Source organism: Dunckerocampus dactyliophorus, chromosome 21, assembly GCF_027744805.1.
Source record: "Dunckerocampus dactyliophorus isolate RoL2022-P2 chromosome 21, RoL_Ddac_1.1, whole genome shotgun sequence".
Taxonomy (NCBI): Eukaryota; Metazoa; Chordata; class Actinopteri; order Syngnathiformes; family Syngnathidae; genus Dunckerocampus; species Dunckerocampus dactyliophorus.
Window position 1 is genome coordinate 12706378 of NC_072839.1, and position 20660 is coordinate 12727037.

Here is a 20660-nt window from a genome sequence, read left to right on the forward strand (position 1 = left end):
GGTGAAAATTGAAGAGGCTTTATGTCAAATGCGGCTAAAGCCAGCCTCTCCATATCAAACAAACGCGCCGCAAAAATTACTGTGGCGATGATAAGGCTGCCAGATAGAGCTTGGAGAGCGGCGCAAGCATGGGGGAGGAGGAGAAGGGGGCACGGGGTGTAGAGAGGAAACTGAAAGGAAGTGACTCTACTCAATTATACTGCAAAATTGGTATGACTGAATATTTTTCATTCAGGTGACTGATAGTATCAGTGAAGCTGCAATGCAGATAAATAAAGGAGCCTTCTGTCAAGAATAAACACCATTAATCATGAAGAGAGCTACTGCATGACCGCCTGTCCCCCCTTCCACCGCCACGCTACGCAGGAAGTATTAAAAGTACAGCGACGGGAGGGGCTCGAGTGCGAGAGGTGTCCCGGGAAGTCACTCTGAACACGTCCGAGAGGAAGATGAAGAAGTGGGCGCCGCTTTCTAGCAGGCGTTTTCCGTGACAGGGCCCCTATCTGGACAGAGATGATCACACCTGATTAAGAAGTAATCGTTAATTCTTGCTGTAATTGATGACTCGCCCCGGCACGCCGTCTCAGTCTAGACCGTATTCAAATGGGAGTACAGTGGAGCCCCACGCATTCGCCATTCAGCATTCACAGCATGCAAATTTACAGATTTTTGGCCAAAAATTAAAAAAAAAAATGACAGTCCTGGAACGCACCATAAATGTTATTAGATGCAAAATTTTGTTTGCTTACAGAAGCACAAGCTTCGACAGCCAATTCGGCCTCAACACTTGCGGCAAGGTGTGTCAAAAATAGACATTTTTATGGGTGTACTAATCACCTGTGGTCCCAGATGGTAACCCCTGCAAAAAGCGGGGATCACCTGTAATATTATTGTTAATAGCTGCTTGCCCTACACTCTCTTTTTTTTATGTTGGAAAAAAGGTTATGAAGGCCACACTCAAAGAAAAAAAAACAAGACAAAAAAAAACACAATACTGCCAAAAAAATATGTAATTTTAAGAATCAATGGTGTAATATCACAAGAAAAAGTTAATTTAATAAAGAATAATACATGAATTAGTCAATGTTTTTTCTACAGTTTGTTAAAATTACACCATCATTCTGATAAGACCTACAAAAAAAATTGATAAAAAATATGACTTTTTGCAATTTTATTCTTGATTGACATTGAAAGTTTTTTTTTAATGCAACTTCTTTCTCTTTATGTATATTTCTCTTGTGACTTTCGAATTTGATGTCTTAGACTCGTTGTTATAAAAGGTTATAGCTTCTGGTGACACACAAATTAAACATGTACACAATTGCGCCGCCTTGGGCATATAAGGCACACACATAAACAAATGCTTTTTCCCTCCTCAATAAAAACTATACAAGAACCTTTTGTCTTCCTATTGTTTTCCACCATGCATGCAAGTGTGTGTGCGTGTGTGTGTGTGTGTGTGTGTGCTCGCACTGAGGCCTCGTCCCATCTGGAAGAGGGGGGTAGTAGAGATAAGGATGTGGTCTTTATGCTAAGCGCTGCGCTGCTCTTCTATGCGCAGATTGGGCGCTCTGACAACAGTTTATGTAAATAACAAAACACTGTGTATACACACACACACACACACACACACACACACACACACACACACACACAGCAGAGGGCATTGTGTGTGAAAGTTGTGGGAAACGTGGATTTGATGGTATTTCAGCACCTGAAAGCAACAATATGTGGTCATGTTTTTTTTTTAGCTTTAGCTTGCAAGTGACACTGAACTCCGGCTAGCGTAAATGTGAGAAATATCAGCAGCAGCAATACTTGTAGTAATGATACATGCAGTATATCCATCCATCCATCTTCTATGCCGCTTATCCTTACTAGGGTCACGGGGTATGCTGGAGCCTATCCCAGCTGACTTCGGGTGAGAGGTGGGGTACACCCTGGACTGGTTCCACACAGTATATGTGCTTTACAAACTCTTTAATTGACTCATTCTGAGTAATCATCTACTAAATCCACACTGGGTCAAAAGGGTGCTGAGTCAATAAGAAGGTTTTGTTTTTCCCATCCATGGAAGAAGGGCCCAGTTCCCCCCCCCACCCAGCCCCGCTGAATAAGTGCTGATGCTGATCATTGACTCTTTTCAAATAGTTGTGATTGTTGTGAGCGGTCACTAGGTGACTGCACTGAAGCTGAGTTTGTTTGGCGTGTCTCCCGAGGTCGGGCATTGAAAAGGAGCACCCTTGGCTCTTGGCCCCCCCGGGACAATGGTGGAGGCAGGGGGCACCAGAACCCCCGTGGATGGGCCAGGCCTCTCCAGCTCTTAACATGTTTATTTTAGTAGGAGGCCGGGCGGAAGCTGCAGGTTGTTGTTAAGAGTTCCTGATCCAGGCCAAGTTTGACATGGTCTTGTAAAGTCCAGTAACTGGCAAGGCTGGCAGTGATTCCCAACCACTGTGCTATGGCATTAGTGCGCACAAGGGTTGAATATTCAACCTACAAGGATTTCAACCCCCTTCCAAACCTTTGGCTTTCATATTGACAGGCATATTGGTACCTTCCCCCTCTGAAATTCATAAAGTAAACGATTAGCCTGTCTGTAATTGCGCTCCCCCTTGCCTAATAGGGGGAGGAGAGGTGGGGGGGGGTTGAAAAACAACAAAGGACAGTTAATTTGTGATTTCCTTTGCTCATTTGAAGGCAAATTAAGTGTCAAACAGCTAATACAGAGCATATTTCATTTTATGAGCTTTTAATTCAATTCCGCCGCCTCATATCGCTGCAACCCGTTAGCCGCCACGCTAACGGCCGCGCCTCGTCCCAAAGCAGCGGCCATAAATAAACATGTTTCAATTAGGCCCGTCACAGTAATAGGATATGATCCTGTTGCCACGTAGGGATGGAGGATGGCGGAAACAAGCGGGCGGTGTTTTGCCGCGGCCGTGGACGCCTGGCGTGGTGTGCGCGGGGTAGGGGAAGCCGGCTGGATTGATGGAAGCGCCGCAGGCTCCGGCCCAAGTGTAATTACAGCACATAATGAGAGGCTGCATGGGGAAGTACCGCAATAATAGTCCCTGTGTACTTAGCCACATCTCTGAGAGGACTAATAACGATGAATTTCTCTCACCGACGGGAACTTGTTTAAAACAATTCCATATTTCTCCATAAGCCGCCATGCTGTCTTCGGAGATGCATCCCAGGACGCAGCACATCTTAATCCTCTGTTTGTCTCAGAGTCGCACCAGACGCAAGTCCACAACACGGTACTCTTCCCGTCTCCTGGGAAACATTTTCCTGCATGTCTGTGAGACTTTTTGTCGATTTGTGTGTTTGGAGGTCACTGAATGATGGCCTGCTGGATCGCCATGCCCATTCTAGTTTATCCCAAAGGTGTTAGATGGGGTTCATCCACACCAAATTCGTGCTTTGTGCACTGAACACAGAAAAGGACCTTCCCCAAATGGCTCCCACAAAATTTGGACCACACAAATTGTCCAAAACATGTTAAGATGAAGAACTGAGATTCAGGAACAACCTCTGATTGGTTAATGAACTGATTAAGACTTGGATTGGTGGGTAAACTCCATGTTACCTCCAAAAAATATCTAGTGTCTACATGAAGGACACATGTCAAGAGCATCAGACTGACGCTTCCTTTTCCAAAGTGGTTATGGAGCGTGAAGCTTACTTGGGTGATACAACAGGGGTGTCCAAAGTGTGCCCTGGGGGCCACTTTTAGATCACAGCTTGTTTTTTATTGGCCCACTCACATTCTTAACTTAAAATGAATTAAAGATAAATTAGATAAATGGTGGAAGCTCACGTTTCATCATTAAATCATTCCCAAAGGTTTGGCGAAAACCAAAACGTACGAAAACCCGATAAATTTTTCCCATAAGAAATTACATAAACCCAAAATAAGACACAAAACACATTTTCTAAAGAACTAGATGATTGCAATGTCAGTAGACATTGTGTGTGAATGCATGTTGATGTTGGAATCTGTTGAGAAATGTGCATAGTTGCTGAATGCCTTTGATCTAATTAGATCAAATTTGATAAAAGGCATTCAGCATTCTGGAAAAATAGGAACGTCAGGAAACGTGGCAATTGCTGTGATGCGGATAATAGCACAAATTCCATGAATTATTGAATGGTTTGATGTTTGAATGGTGGAGAAATGCGGAAGTAGTTGCTGAATGCCTTTCATCTATTAGATCAAAGGCATTCAGCATTCCGGAAAATGGGCATGTCGGGTAAAGTGGGAATTTTTGTGCTGTGGATAACAGCACGGCTGTCCTGACTGAGTCGAATGAGTTGATGTTGGAATGAGGTGAATCGGTTGAGAAATGTAGAAGTAGTAGGATTCCTTATGAGCCAATTAGTTTCTTGGAAAAGAAGGAATTTGGTGAAAAATAAAAAAAAAAATGTAAATGTGAAAAGTAGGTAGCCTTAATGTCTGGATTGTGATGAACAATTTGATGTTGGAATGGTTACAATTGGTTGAAAGTCAGAGTAATTAAGATAAAAGGAAATTACAGTAATTAAGATCAACGGTTCCAGCTGTTTATTGTAAACTTCAGCAGCAGGTACAATCATCATCACACACACTGGCCTGGCTCACTTTATGTTATGTGTCTCAGTTAAACCATTCCTCCTGCAGCCTGTGTTAACTAAGAGACCTTTACATTACGATCCTATTGTAACAGACGCGACCTTCACACTTTGCTACAACTTCTTTTGTGAATTCAATAGTGTTTCTCACCATTTTTATCAAAGTTTTGGCACTCTAACCCTGAGAAGTACGCAGTGCGCTTGAACGCCTCATCAGGGCACGTGGCAGTGCTTGAAAGGAGGAAGAAAAGAGACCGACACAGAGCTGTTCATTCAGTGTATGTTCTATGAACAAATGAAAACACACGCATAATGACGATGATTAAAGAATTCCCTGACCGGGGTCACCAATGTGTCCATGCTTTGTTTGGCCGTACGATAACAGAGACACGACCTGTGTCCAAGAATTTTCATGGAACCCTACCAAAACCAGGGTGTATAAAAAGTGAGGTTCCACTGTCTTCTTATAACACAAAGCTAAGATCAGATAAGTTAGCATATAATGATCTACACTGGATTGGTTTTAGCATGTTTAATGTACAAAAAGTATCAAAGTGGCCTCCACCCCCTTCAATTCTTCTGTATGGAAAAAGTACAATACTGACAAATAAATGTCGTATTATAGCATCACGTTAGATAGCACATGAGAACTTCTCCCCTCCATAATTCAATTCCAATTCCACCCTCTCCCTCCTAACCTGCTCTATACATCCTTCCCTTCCAAGCGCTCCTGACGGATAACAAGCCAGCCTGTTTGTTCCAGCCCGTATTTGCTGGCGCATGTTCGCCCCATTATCTCCGCATAAGCTAAATGCTAAATTATATTTGCCATTTTGTTTGCGGTGACAAGGAGCATCAATCACGACGAGTTTTTCCCCTCTCTTTCCCCTATTTCCTCGCCGCGCTCCCTCCTTCTTCCCGCCACCGAGCAGGAGACGAGGGCTTGAGAGGTGGGATGGGCCGGAGGTGGAGGCGGGTACATAAAAAATTCATTACGCTTAGTGGCACATCAGCGAGGGAGAGATATGACTCCAGAAGAAGAGGAGGAGGAGGGGGGGGGGGGGGGGGGGGGGGGGGGGGGGGCCTGATAATGATGAGGAATATCAAACATAATGCGGCCCAAGTAGCTGCCCCGTCCAATTTGTCCTCGTCGCGCGCTGATCGCTTCCTCCGTGTCCCAACAAACGCAGCAAGGACGACGAGGAATACAAATGACGTCGGGGGAGGTGTGTGTATGTGATTAAATGTGTGAGGAAAAAGGTGCATGGAAAGATGACGGACCAAGCACACACTTCAGAAGAAGCACTTAAAAAAAAAAAATCTGTTTAGTCATAGCAGAAGTTGAGCAAAGTAGTTCTTCAACAGCCAAGGGACCCAATTTGGTCACTTAAGACTAAAAGGGAATGAAAGTGTCACTTTTGTTAAACAATTTGAAAGGAAAACAATGAAACATGATGATATTATAATTATACAGAATCAGGGGTGTCCAAACTTTTCCCACCGAGAGGAATGCAGGGCCGACTTTAGTCATTAAACCTGCTAAACCCAACACCTATGTAGGTCATTATATGCATGTTCGACATTTTTCTTGCAACATTGCAACTTTCAAATATTTTGTAGAATAAATGAGCTATTCGTCGCACTTTGGACACCCTATTTAGACACACTATTACACGGATGCCAGCAAATTAAGCTTAACATATCTTCTACCACATAACTCACTTTGTGGTACATGTTTCGTTTTGGTTTGTGGAAGAATTGTGTAGTATTGTGTTTGTATTTTTCTGTGTTGCCCTAGTCATTTTATGCTGCTGTTCCTTAACATGCAGTGTCAAATCCAACAAAAAGAAATACTTCCAGCTTCTTCTCATGAGGCCTGACACCACATATTTACCTGGATTTATGTTTGATAGTGTGTGGTCACATGACTGGGATTGTGTGTGTCAGCAGTTGCACTTGACGAGCAGCTCTTATGAGGATCACATGCTCGCGGGCCCTGCTCCCTGACACATGTTCATTTGCGTGTCTCTGACATGCATATCATGTTGTGCGTGTACTCGCCGTTGGCCTTTGATCCTGGAAGGCATGGAGTAAGGCACCCGGGAGGCGGATGCTCAGCTTTTCTTGCTGGCGGGCTTGTCGCTAGCGTGTTCTCATCTGTGTGTGTGTGTGGAGACTTACACATGAAGAGGGGGCACGGGCGAAGGCTCGTAGATGTAACGGCCCTGGGCATGCCTGTCGTCAATTGGCACTGGAGGGTGAAAGGTCGGGAAGAACTGTGGTGCAGCTGCAAAGAAGAAAGCAATACTTGTGAGCGGAATGGGTTGTTATTTTGTTTAGAGCTGCTTGTCTGCAGAAAAAAAAAAAAAAAGCTTCTTGTCCGAAACCAGCAGATACGCTGTTCATTCATTGTGTCCACTCGTAGAAGAAGAACATGAACATCTATGGAAAGGTAAATTGTGGCCCAACACATCCATCCATCCATTTTCTATACCACTTCTCCTCTTTAGGGTAGCAGGGGCATGCTGGAGCCTATCCCAGCTGACTTTGGGCGACAGGCGGGGTACACCCTGGACTGGTCGCCAGCCAATCGCAGAGCACATATAGACAAACAACCACTCACACTCACATTCATACTTATGGACAATTTAGAGTCGACAATTAATCTACCATTAATGTTTTTGGAATGTGGGAGGAAACCGGAGTACCCGGAGAAAAATAAATAAAATAATAAATAAAAATAATATTAACTCATTCAATCCCAGCCATATTTCAAAAGACAACCCAATTCAGTACCGGCCATTTTAGATGATTTTGAGTGATCTTTCAAGGCACACAGAATATTGTGTTCTATGGCTATATAAACATGGATCCTACCAAAAGCAAGATTAGATTCTCAACTTTCATCAGAAAAAAAAGTTTGTTTCTACGTTTTCCCATTCTTTGGTAATCAGCAGTAGAACATAGGTATGTTCCAGGAAAACATCAGTTCCCAACAAGAAAAGGGAGAAAAACAGCTTTTTGTGGAAAGATATATTTCACGTATAAATAGGTCTTTGGGATCGGGCACTCGGGGTTATAAGAACATATAAATACGTCCTTGGTATTGAATGAGTTAATAAAAATTATTTTAAAAAATGACAGTGTTAAAAGTTTGTGTATTGGACTAGCTACAACAATGTGCTTGCTGCGTGTGATGGTTGTGATGTGAGTTCCAACTTGCACGGAAAGTAACAACAAATGATGACATTCAACCTCTGCAACAACAAAAATAAAACACTTCATTTTCATACACACACACAGACACACACTGCACGTGTCACTTTAATGTGAGACCTCTGCTGAGCTGCGGTTCAGCACCCTAAAGCAAAGCATGTGTCAACATCTGCATACCTTCATGCAGCGAGTGTCTGATGCTTTAATCCTACAATCTGGGTGGATAAAAAAAAAAACATCTGGCAGCGTGCGAAGTGATGGCAGGTGGCCGACAGCTCAACAAGTGTGGCTTTATGCAGCAAAGGAGGAGGAGCACCTCTCAGGTTCATTTGCCTCATCACTCACCTAACCTTAATGAGAGGCAGTCTGCACGTACGCTAAATATCTCACTGCATTACCCAGAATGCCTCCATGGAGCTCCTCAGTGAGCATGCCTCCCCCTGCCTTCCTCCCTCTTTCCCTCCCTCCTCCTTCTGTGGCCCATGTGGTTTATTTGAATCCAGCTCCCAAGTTTACTTTACCCAAGCGCTGTCTAAATAGAGCTCGCCACCTCTTTTACGCCATCGCGGCCCTCCATTAGCGAGGCAAACAGCCGTGTGTCACTGGAGGGAATGTACACACTGGCGGGAACATGAAGAGGGAGGAGCGGGAGGAGGAGGAGGCTCCATCCTGCAATCCATCTCCAGTGTTTCCTGTGGGGACTCCTCGCTGTTTACACTCGGGCTAAATTGCCGCCGCTCTTCTGGATATTCAAGCAGGGCGTCTGAGGCCGCTAAGGCAGCTACAGGAGGCGGGGGTGGGACACACACACACATGCGCACGCACACACACGAGGCTTGTTGTAGGGAACCTCTAAGCTGAAAGTGGGGTTTAGCTTTTGATCAGGACTTTTCATCATCATCAGCCGAATCTTTTTCCCCAAACCGGCTAATGACCCTGATGTCACATTGTGGAGCAGCACTCTTCATTTTTTTGCTTTTGTTCTTTTTTTTGTACAAGTCATTAAGACATGATGACAAGTGGGTCTTAATAAAAAGGCAATTAGAGGCAAACTTTGACAAGGCTCATTAATTTTCAGCCAGTGCAAATACAGCAAATATAAGTTCCTCTTTCATTAAAAGCCGGATGGTAATTGCCTTGTCCTTTATTGGACACTTGAATGGTGTCAAAAGAGGGGAAAAAAAAAGGGATAAAGCCTAAAGCACATCATTTGCAACATTATTATTGCCTAATCTCCTTTTTTGTCCCGAAAGTTCCCACAGAGGAGATTCACTGAGCTGTGGAACTCCAGGAGAATGTTGGCTTCCACTCATAAATCTCAGTCAGGTTTTCATAAACAATTTCCCTTTCTCGTCTTTAGTTGACAACTCAGCACCGAGAGCTTATCGTCTCCTCCTCCTCCGGCGCCCCTCTGGTGAAGGTTCAGCGACACTGCTCTCAAACGGAGCGTCACCAGCAGCCCGGCGATCCGGGACCGTTCCCTAAACAACGACGCTCGGCTGCGAGAGCACAAAGAGCCACTGACAGACTGTCATAAGCCACTAAGGCGGAGTGAGAGCAGGGCTTCCAGAGGTCTGCCGTGCACTCGCTAATGTGGAACATATGAAGACACATTTCATTGTGCCACCTCACTGCCGTCTGCTGAGATCACCGCGAAGGCATTCTTCATCTAAAGCTGAGAACTAAACTAGAAGTGCATTAGAATTAAACTACAAGTACAGTTGAACTATGCCTCATATACAAAAGAACTATCTATGCCTGGACTAAACAGGAACTAGACCTGCCCAAGACTTATCCTGGATATACTCAAGAACTACACCAAAACTAAACTGGAACTCAAACTGCTCTAGAATTGCACTAGAATTACACAAGAACTACAAAAACTACCAAAAACTACATTAGACTACAGTTTGAACAGAAATAAAACTCTATTATACTATAACTGCATTATAATTCGTACACTAGTACACTAGTACTATGCTGGAGATACAAAAGAACCATACCAGAAGTAAACAGAAACTACACGGGAACTACAGTAGCACACTACTGTAGAACTGCATTAGAACTTCACTTAAAAGGTAAGTACTTTCTTCTATCTTTTCATGGTATAACACTAAAGCAGCGACACTTTGATACAATGTAAAGTAGTCAGTGTACAGCGTGCATAACAGTGTGATTTTGTTGTCCCCTCAAAATAAGTCAACACACAACCATTAATGTCGAAACCGCTGGCAACAAAAGTGATTACAACCCGATGGTTAACTCTACAAATTGGGCCCAATTTGTTATTTTTTCTCCCCGGGGTCATGTGACTCGTTAGTGTAACATGGGGAGCAGGTGTGTTCAGTTTGGTGTTATCGCTCTCACATTCTCTCATACTGGTCCCCGGAAGTTCAACATGGCACTTCATAGCAAAGAACTCTCTCAGGGATTATTGCTCTACATAAAGATGTTCTAGGCAAGGGGTTCTCAACTGGTCTCATCCTGGGAATTTAATTTTAATTAAAATAGCCTTCAAGACACATGCGTGTCATTTTTTAAAAACAAAAATGCTGTCAATTATATGTGCAAAATGTATTTCACAGTAAAATATTAAGAGGAGGAACATCAACCACAAAAAAATTAACACAAAAAAATAATTACTTAATATCTGTATATACCAAGGAAGAAGATGCCAATCAAAAATATATTTTCTAAATATTTGTGTTTCAAAATAAAATTAAATTTCATTAAATATTTTACTATAAATTATATACGTTACAAAATTAATTAAATTAATCAAATTAGTCTGAAGTAAATTTTAAAGTAAAAATAAACCAAAGTATTTAATATAATTTTATAATGTAATTAATTATATTTTAATATTTCATATAATTTTGTGATAGTTTTTTATTTTGAAATACAAATATTTTTAAACTCTTAACATTAAAAATAAAAAATAGAGTTCCGACTCTCAGAAAATTACATTACAATATTTAATATAATTTAGTAATGTATAGTATTTGTTTTTCGAAATACAGAGATCTTGAAAATGTTTTATTTTGAAATACAAATAAAACATTTTAAGTCAAATTAAAATACATTAAATATTTTAACGCCTATTTAACTTTAATATTTAATTTGATTAATTGAATACAAATATTCTGTGACCCACCCAGAATATGTCTGACCAAAAAGTGAGCCTTTTTGGTCCGGACCCACCAGTTGAGAAACACTGTTCTAGGCTATAAGAAGATTTTCAACACCCCGAAACTGGGCTGCAGCACGGTGGCCAAGACCATGCGGCACTTTAACAGGATAAAAAAGCAGAGCTAAACGCATCAAGAGCTGCCCAAGAATTATACTTGATATACACAAGACTTACACCAGAACTAGAACTGCTCTAAATTACACTTGAACTGCAATAAAACTGCATCACAGAGAGCTAACTACAACTACACTACACTACATAATCAAAACTACACTAGAACTACCAAAAATACATTTGATAAACACAAGAACTGCAATATAACCACAAAAGAATTCTGCTTAATACCATACTTGAGGTGTGCCATGATTATGCAGCCTTTTCCGAATGCATACAAGCGTGCAGCTTTTGAGCAGACTTGAGAAACCTCCAGAAGGAGTACCTACGACTCCTGAAAACGGCCTCCTCCTGAAAACAAAATGTCGCAGCGTGAAAGGGTGAGCCCATAAACCACTCCCAAAAAAACGTTAAAAATAGATGAAATCACAACTCTCTGGAGGGGCCCCAAATCCGCTGACTTAAAGCAGAGCTATGATTACGTTCGGAGGTAAACATTTGGAGTTAATATCAGGTTTGTGCGGCTGGCAGCGACAGAGTGCTTTTCAGAGCGTCTTAAGTGCAACCGCTATATGGACGCGCTCGTCTGTCACCCTGTCCAATTATACCTCTTTGCAGGGAATTTGACTTTAAGCCTCCTGGAACTAATTATGTTCAGGTTCCGAGAGTCCACTGCATAAGAGATAGGAAGCTGACATTCACAGTCTAGTCCAGCACGAGGTCTTGCTAGAGAGAGGAACTCGGCATGCGCGGCACCATCCGACCCAGGCCATACCCCACTTTTCCTCCCATCCCCTGCCTCCTCTCTATCCCACTGTGGATCAGGGAGTGAGGGTTATTTCACCAGGCCTCTGCGGAGCGCCAATCTATCTCCTACATTTGCTGAATTTCTCCAGATTGGGATAAGCTGGGAGGGGAGTCGAACAAAGCGCTACGTGCAGGCCTCTCCGCCCAAAAAACCCCCCCCCGCTCTTCACAAGCTGAGGAGAGATTTACACAGCACTTTAGTAGCTGAGATACACCTCTCTCCTCTTCCCCCATCTTTATCTCTCTCAGATCCTTCCCTCCAAACGCTGATATGTCTCCAACACAAGGCAGTTGATTTAAACCTCAAGTTAACTCACCAGCACCAGGCTACATCTTTTTTACTTCAACCTCTGTCTGATTCGTTTGGCTTGTGGATCTGTAATGGTCCAACTCTTAGCATCAAACAGGCTTTACTTAAAGGGACTGTATTCAATCCACTCCAAATTACATTTTATGAACATAAGAACACCACCCACCGCACACTAGCATAATGGTTTAAAAGAATGGATAGTACAAAAAATTTCGATATTGTTCACAATTTCAAATTAAACTGCATAAAAATTGGCCTAAATGACTGTTCGGCACAAACAAAACACCTGGCGTTCATGGCTGTCACCCACCGCTGTCTGGTGTAACAGGTCAGAACGGTGCTCTGAACACTTGTCGACTTAAAAATCATATACTGTAATCCCTTTTTTATTGTGGTTAATTGGTTCCAGACCTGACTGCGATGTGCGAATTTCCACAAAAATGTATAAATAGATAAATTTTCCTAGTTAGGGTATAGAAAACCTGTTCACGACCTTCTAAATACAACTTTAACATTATTAGAACCCTCTAGACATGAAATAACAACCCTATAGTCACCTTGTACTACCCAATATAGAAGACATAATAGAGGAAATAAGACATTTAAGACTATGACTCACGCATGTCAGCTTTGGGAGAGTTCCGTGTTGTGCTTTTGTGGTGTCTATTGTCTCATCAATGCAACATTACTGACACCTAGTGACCAGTGTAGAATACAACATATCATCATTTTGGAATGCCTTGTATTTGTTTTATAGTTTATTTTAGATATTTTTATGCTTGAAAATGCTTAATTTGGCCCAAAAAAAACAACATAAAATTTGCTTAAATATACATTTTTTAACAAATAGGCCATATTAACCCACAAAACAGCGATGATTTATTCATTAATATACTTTGAAAACCATGATAGAGTGAAGCCGCAAAATTCGAAGTGCGAAGTGGCAAGTCATGACTGTGCATCATTTATCTCGAGACTAGTTTGTCAACATTGTTTTCTTCCATTTCTGTATATTTTCATTTTCATTCTTCTGTTTCCATATGACATTTTATCCTCTTATGGAACACTTGCTACAGTACAACAACACTACAACACGTCGACATAAACAGAGTGATTTTTCATAGAAATTACCCCTTTGGGTCTCAAATGTTATGATGACGAAAGCGGGCACTTTTTAGTAATAAGAAGATGGTGGACCGGGACTTGTGTTGTTCTAGACTGGTTGTCGAAATAAGTGTGACCGTGACAATAGATAAGTCTGTGCGGGCCTCAAGGGGTCCGTGGTCATTATTGGGCTAAAAAGGGAAACAGTGTGAGTGGAGACAAAGCCCAAAGTCACAGCCAGTCTCACAAATGACCACCTGATTCTGTCTGCAGGCCCCAGGCCAAGAGCGGGGTCCAGACCTTTGGAACAATTAGGTCTTCTGAGTGCAATAATATGTGGAAAAATGTCATTCCCTTTCTTTGCCGCACTTTTTGTCACTTATCCTCTCTCTTAAAGCCTTCTCGCTTGTTTTTTCTGCAGTCCCGTATTCAAAGAGCATCACTCCCATTTCCCTGCTCACAACATCCCAAAACAAGGACAAAGTTGTAATCCATTTACCGCACCCCTGTCAACCGCTTCCACCCCGAAATAATCCTCAAAGATGGAGTGCTGGGCCGAGGTGCTATCAAGGGAGGGAAGAGGCAAAATGGAGAGGGAAGAGAGAAAGTGAAGAGGAACTTGTGTCACAGTGATTTTAGAGTCTTTGTCACGCAGGTGGCGCTCTGGGCTTCCCTGCAGCCTGGGCACGGAGACAAACTGGGGCCCGTGTAAACCTTCAAGAGGATTAACCACCGCCGGAGTACTTTAATGAGACCTGAAAGTGCCGGCCCGGGCACCGCTTGGGCCGAGAGCTGGAGTCGGCTCCCAAAAGTCCGCCCAGAGCGCCCGATCACGCCCGCGGCGGCGGTGAGGAGGAGCAACATCAAAGCGTCTGGGAGAACCCTGAGATAGTAGGGAGGGGTGGAGGGAGGTGAGTGAAGGAGAGGAGGAGGAAGGTGCCTGCATGGAGGAATCCCTTATCTCCTCCTGAGAGGATGCTGCTCTGCGCTGTGAGATTGTCTGGAGCTGCCACCTGTCTCAGGCATCTTTGAAGGCAACACTAAAGCCTGTGATGGGCCTGACCTCCTTGTGCTCCTATTCTTTTATGTCTCTCTTCATTTCAGGCTTTGTTACTCACACACCCCCACCGCCAACCACCACTACTACCACCACCACCCTCTGCCTCCACTCTCTTTTTCCTCACTCCACTATAGAGATATCAAGGTGGTTGCTAATGTTTTAATCACACCATGTTCATCAGCCTGCAGCTAAATAAGGTATATTAGAAAGTCTAATGCAGCACAATTGTACACCACTGCACACAACAAAGTGGCGGACCTCATGTTACCTTATGTGGTTAAGACATACTCCAAAAATTATTAATACTGTACAAAAAGAAAAAGACAACTAGGTGGAAGAACACGTAGTCATGCTTCGGAAGGACAACGTCACTTTTATTCTTTTTAGTTAACTTTTTTCCCTTTATCATGTCTCCCAAGCATGAGCCAGACTCTTCTGATGGCAGTGCAAGTGAAAGTGAAATTAGACATCGGAAAATGCTCACAAAGTAGAGCAATGGAATAATCTAATTCTTGTATTTAATCTTCTAATTCTTGTATTCATCCAACCTCTGCTAATTATGCACGGCATTGCAAAATTTGTCCAATCCCCTCAACTTCCCCGCACATTTTGGCCAATCATGGTCATCTTCGCCAATTGAATTTGCACTCAAATGCACACTTCAACTGTGTAACCAATCAAATGTGTCCCTGCACGGCCCACCCACATCCTCACTTCCTTGTTTGCATTGACAGTTGATGTTGATAGAGTTGTTGATACTCTGATCGACTCAACTCATTTTTCATTCTCGCCACTACCAAGGTTCTCAACAAAAGCGGGGGTTAACTACGTGCAAAGTGTTGGAACACAAAGGAAAGTTTACTATCCACAAGCACTTTTCAAGATACACAAAGAATGTCTGCAACCCTGCAACGAAGCAGACAGTGGACAATAAGGGAGCCTTTGGCGTTGTTTCTGAAGCAAACTATGCACACATTTGTGTGTGTTGGTCACGTGTAAAAATGGCAGCAGATGGAACACACTACTGGTAAATGTTGGTTAAGAGATGTAGCTAAACACATGCATCCATCTTCTTCCGCTTAACCGAGGTCTGGTCGCAGGAGCAGCAGCCTGAGCAGAGAAACCCAGACTTCCCTCTCCCCAGCTACCTCGTCCAGCTCCTTCCGGCGGATCCCGAAGCGTTCACTCGCCAGAAGAGAGACATAGTCTCTCCAACGTGTCCTGAATCTTCCCCGAGGCCTCCTACCGGCCAGACATGCCCTGAACACCTCCCCAGGGACACGTACGGGAGATACCCTCACCACACGCCAAAGCCACCTTGTCTGGCTCCTCTCAGTGTGGAGGAGCAGCGGTTCTAGTCCGAGCATCTCCCAGATGACAGTGCTTCTCACCTTATCTGTGAGGGAGAGCCCAGCCTCCCTACGAAGAAAACTCATTTAAGCCGCTTGCACCCAAGACCTTGTCCTTTCGGTCACTACCCAAAGCTCATGACCACAGGTGAAGGTAGGAACGTAGATTGACTGGTACATTGAGAGCATTGCCTTTTGGCTCAGCTCCCTCTTCACCACAACAAACCGATGCAGAGCCCACATCACTGCAGACACAGCATAGGTAAACATAATAAGCCTAAATATACACTTTATGAATGAAGACTGTATTGAAAATGACTTTTACAGGCACATGTCCATATACAGTATCCCACAAATGTGGCTACACCCTTCAACCATTTTTATGACAGTACATCTTTCAAGGGAGAATGCTAGAAATGAAGCTTGGATATATACTCTGCATTTGACTCTAATATGCACTTAAAGCATATTTTGTTAGATTTGTTGCAATGTTGTACTTGTTTGGGTTAAGGTTAAGCTGCTAGTGAAAACAAATAACCCTTCAACACCACAACATTGGGAAATCAGGCATTTTAGGCCGGGGCAATCACCCAAAACAAAAGTCCTTTACATTGAAGTCGTAAGAACGTAACTGGTTCGTAGACCAGGTGTAACCCGCCTGATCCAGCCAGCCCTGAGTTCCGCTGCAGAATGGGAGTAGAGAGCAATAGTCGTTGCGCGAATTGTCAACCCGATTTCCAGCTTGACTCTTAAGGTGTCAGGGAGTGAGGTTTACCAAAGTACATCCGTAAAACTGGCATCCGTTATACGAGGACCTCCTATATTACTGAATGAACATTACTAACGTAACGTGCAGCTCTCATTCCACTGTACAGGGGTATCTAATGTTAAAATTGAGAGGTTGATGACTAAAAGAATGAAGGTAGCTTATCTTTGGAATGGATACACAAAACATGAGCAATGGGCATGAACCGGCTAACACATACAGTAGAAGTGATTATCCTGCCAAAGTGTTAATAAGGAGGGAGAGAAAGGCTAGCGAGGCTTTAATCAAATTGTTTCAATTGTCGCCACTTCGTCAAGATGCAGCAAATCTTCGCTTTAAGCCCTTGCAACATCAGCAGAGTGTTTTGTGCGCGCTCTCCTCAGTGAATGGGATGATTAAAGTTGGGGAGAGAAAAAAAGCAGTACAACACGCAGACAGATGTTGCGACACTGATACAGAGAAACGCTCTTCTTTGAACGTGCTAAGTTCCCTGGAAATTCTGCTTAATTCTCCTTCAGCCCCTTCACATTTAATCTTGTCATTGTTAATGAGAGCTGCCATTATTCGGAGACGCATCAGCTTTGCAAGTGGTGAGAGTGTCACATGACTTTTAAGATGGTACACTTGAAACTCTGCTTAACCCCCCCCCCCCAAGTCATGAGGCGCTACAAAGAGGAACATGCATGCGAGATCACGGCCTATCTGACAGCGAGAGATGCCGCTAATAAGCTGTAAAAGGGGATCATGTGATTATCCCTGGTGTGTTGGACCGTCGGGGCCCAGCGGAGCACTAGGCCCGTGTTGTTCTGTCCTGATGAAAGGCGGCGAGCGGATGGAAGGCAACCCTTCTCACTTGCCTGCAGTGTGCCCGGGGCTTCTTTGTGGCGGCATGCTGCTGAGGGACTGCACCCTGCCACCATGCTCAAAACGCCAATATTGAAGCATCACAAAGACAAACATTTGCCCGTGTCTTCTCACCTCTGAACAAGTCTTTGTTTGAACCCACGCCAGCCTCTTCTTGTCACACCCTTGAAAGTTTGTTCTCCCAGGGTCATTCCTTGGTTGTTCTACCCTCTTCCCCCTCCTAAACATACACTTTTCGCTTTCAAGATAAATGGAAATGTCTTGTGCAGTCCACATGAAGTGAAACACTGTAATTACTTGTCCACACTCCAAGGCCATTGTTGTGCGGATCACGTTCCCTGTGGTGACAGCCGGCTCACTCAGTTCAGTGGTCAGCTGCATTTTGATATTGAGACGGACGACTGGACGGACGCAGGCGCTAGCGTGCCGCGCCTCAGCGATCCTGAGATCAGCACACCACAGCAGTTTTGGAGTTTAACCTCCGTGCCTGAACAACCCCCCACAACATTGGGACCTTTTTGCTCTTCTATGGAGATTTCCTAGAACTCATATGATCCTGGCTGCAGTCACCTCTGTCCAGACGTAGGAGGCAGGGTTACTGGGAATCCTGCAGCCAGGAGATCCATGTCTTCGCTTCCTGCAGCTTATCAGGCTCGGATTGGTCCATCAGTCAAGACAACACGGCTTTTGTGGGAGGATTTGTCCCTAGCAGAGTAAGATTTTGCTAAAAAGAGGGCAAGCAAGAAAAGCCATTGGACTGATGGGATGTTAAAGACCTGCTGTTTTGCAGATATTTTATCACTACAAAGACAAAGTGCCAAAATAACATTTGAGCAGCATCTTTAAAGCAGAAGAGATTTTACTTCACCCCCTTCTCCCTTTTCATTGCACATTCTCTGGTGTTTTAGTGCAGTTTTAACATTTGCAAGAAAGCTGTGGCAAAGAATGGGCTTTAAGTCCCACCGCGGATGTGTTTAGTGTTGGCAAAGAAGGGCAAGTGTTTAAGAAAGACGCACTTAAAAAAGACAAGGACTCGCCAGCAAGTGGGCTCACTGTTGCTGCAGGACCGCTGACCGGCTAATCGGCACATAATGTAAACAGACGTCGGCGCCGCGCATCCTATTCACACTTCCAGACAATTAGGATCTTAAAAAAAACAAACACACACTCCTCCCTCATTAATCCACATCTCAATCCTTTCTTCTTATCCCTCAGCAAAGCCTCGTGTATTAGCGTGGTGGTAAGAAGGATATGGACTCTTATTCAGTGTTTGCCCAAGAAAAGCGGCTAAGACTCAGGCATCACCACGATTAGTTAATGCTAACAATAGGGGCCATGTTTAGTGCCTTAGTGGCTCCTCTTTGCTACACTCAAGTGGGTGTAAAACCCAAAGTAAACACACAGTCTCAGGCCACGGACCAAAGACAGGAAGGGGCTCACACGACTCGGTGAATAGCAGGGATTTCGCCACAACAGCCCAGCCTCGCCTTGTTCTTTTCTCGTTATTCTTCTCTATAGAGCATCGCCGCCACATTAGGAGGCAGACGGCAGGTGTGGGGACGCTGCAGGTGCCGTCGCATTTACACGCATTAAGCACAGAGACGGGCCAACGCCAAGAGTAATCGGCTTTACGTGGCTGTTATGTTGTGTGGTGTGGCGTTGTCTCGCACGCTGTGCTAGCGCAGCACAAAAGGAACAGGGCCTCCCCTCTCCATCACTAACACACACCTGGGATGAATTTCAGGAGGTGACACAGGGGAGGTGTGTGTGTTGCATGTTACACCTTGGGGGCGGAGGATTGGTGACCCACTGGTTCAAAGCAGCAGACGGAGGCAAGGGCAAAGGTTTTGTTCTGCTGACCAGTGGAGCTTTTAAGACCGCCGCCTTTAGGGAAAGCCATGTTCTCAACACCTGGGGCCAGGAGGAGGGGTTTTACACACTTCATAACTCTTCCTTAGCACCGCCAGAAGCAGAGAAATGGCACAAATGTGTTTTGTTGGTTGGTCTTTCCGTCTATTATTACAGAACTAACCGTGTGGTTGTTTTCTATGTAAAGAGCAGATGTCTCATTTGTAATAATAAACAGCTTGTCTAATCAGTTAGGTCAGCCATGTGGAATGTAGTCAACGTTTTACGGTGATGCAGAAAACTGAAAACACAAGGGCTGGCAGGACAAGTCAATAAGATGAGAGACTGGCCACAAGCATTCTATACTTGAAATGAAGTAAGGTTATGGATTGCACTGAAACTGGTAGGGTTATTTCACCACAAATTCCAAGCCAAGTGCCTTTTTGACTTTTTTTGCAGCGTGGTGATCCGATTGACTTTTCTTCATGACCCTTTGCCCCTCCTCCCCAATCCTTACCCCAAGTGCTTCATGGTCCACAAACTCCAGCGCTCCTTCACACACACACACACACACACACACACACACACACACACACACACACACACACACTTATACACACATACATAAAATGAGAAGTGGCAGTGTTGCTGACTTTGGTCAGGATGTAATGGCCACTAATGTTCTGCCCTCAAGGGTCCTGTCCACAACACCATGGCCTTCTTTTAAGTAACCTCTCCTTTTAAAGAGGCGCCTTCTCTGGCGTCCAAGCTGGAGGGAGCATGTGGAGGTTGAGTAAATAGAGTTACACTACATGGTTGGGGTCTAGCAGACTTTTCATTACCGCTACTGTGCCCCCGTTCAGAGTCAATTGACTGCAAACCAAACAAGCAATTAACCTCCTAATCAGACAATTGACTGTCCACTCTTTGCACACACACCACACTATCCATCACACCTTGGCCTCAAATGATCTCCGCTATCTCACTAAGGCCACAACGGTTGTTCCTGACGTACCCGCAGATGTGAGGGGGAGGAAGGGTAAGGTTTGACTTTGTGCTGCTCTGCGGCTTTTGAAGTGTGTGTTGATGAGAGGGAGTGCTCACACAGGCCGACCTAATTAGGGAATTAGGAGGGCACGCTGGCTATACTAAGGCGGCCTGCAAAATGTACGACATATTCCGTAATTTCCAGTGTATAAGCTGCTACTTTTTTCTCATGCTTTGAAGCCCGTTGCTTGTACAGTGATGCAGCTAAATTCATGGCTAAAACTCCATTTCCCATGATGCTTTAAGTGCGGCTTCAGGAAGGATGTGACATGGACAAGTGAAGTGGAAGCTAATATCACGTTTTGAAGTCTGATGCAGCGATCTGTGACACATCTTAAGAAAGTTTGATCAAGCGTAGAACAGCTTCTGTT

The 20660-nt window shown here is 44.0% G+C and overlaps 1 protein-coding gene across 2 annotated transcripts in view; it reads right to left on the reverse strand.

Annotated features, from left to right (window-relative positions):
- The window catches only part of gli3 (GLI family zinc finger 3), a 106003-nt gene that overhangs the window by 35225 nt on the left and 50118 nt on the right, over positions 1–20660 (reverse strand). For both annotated transcript variants that reach the window (XM_054764875.1, XM_054764876.1), the window contains one exon: positions 6796–6901. In XM_054764875.1, coding sequence (XP_054620850.1) covers positions 6796–6901 — 106 coding nt within the window. The remainder of the gene's footprint in view (positions 1–6795; positions 6902–20660) is intronic.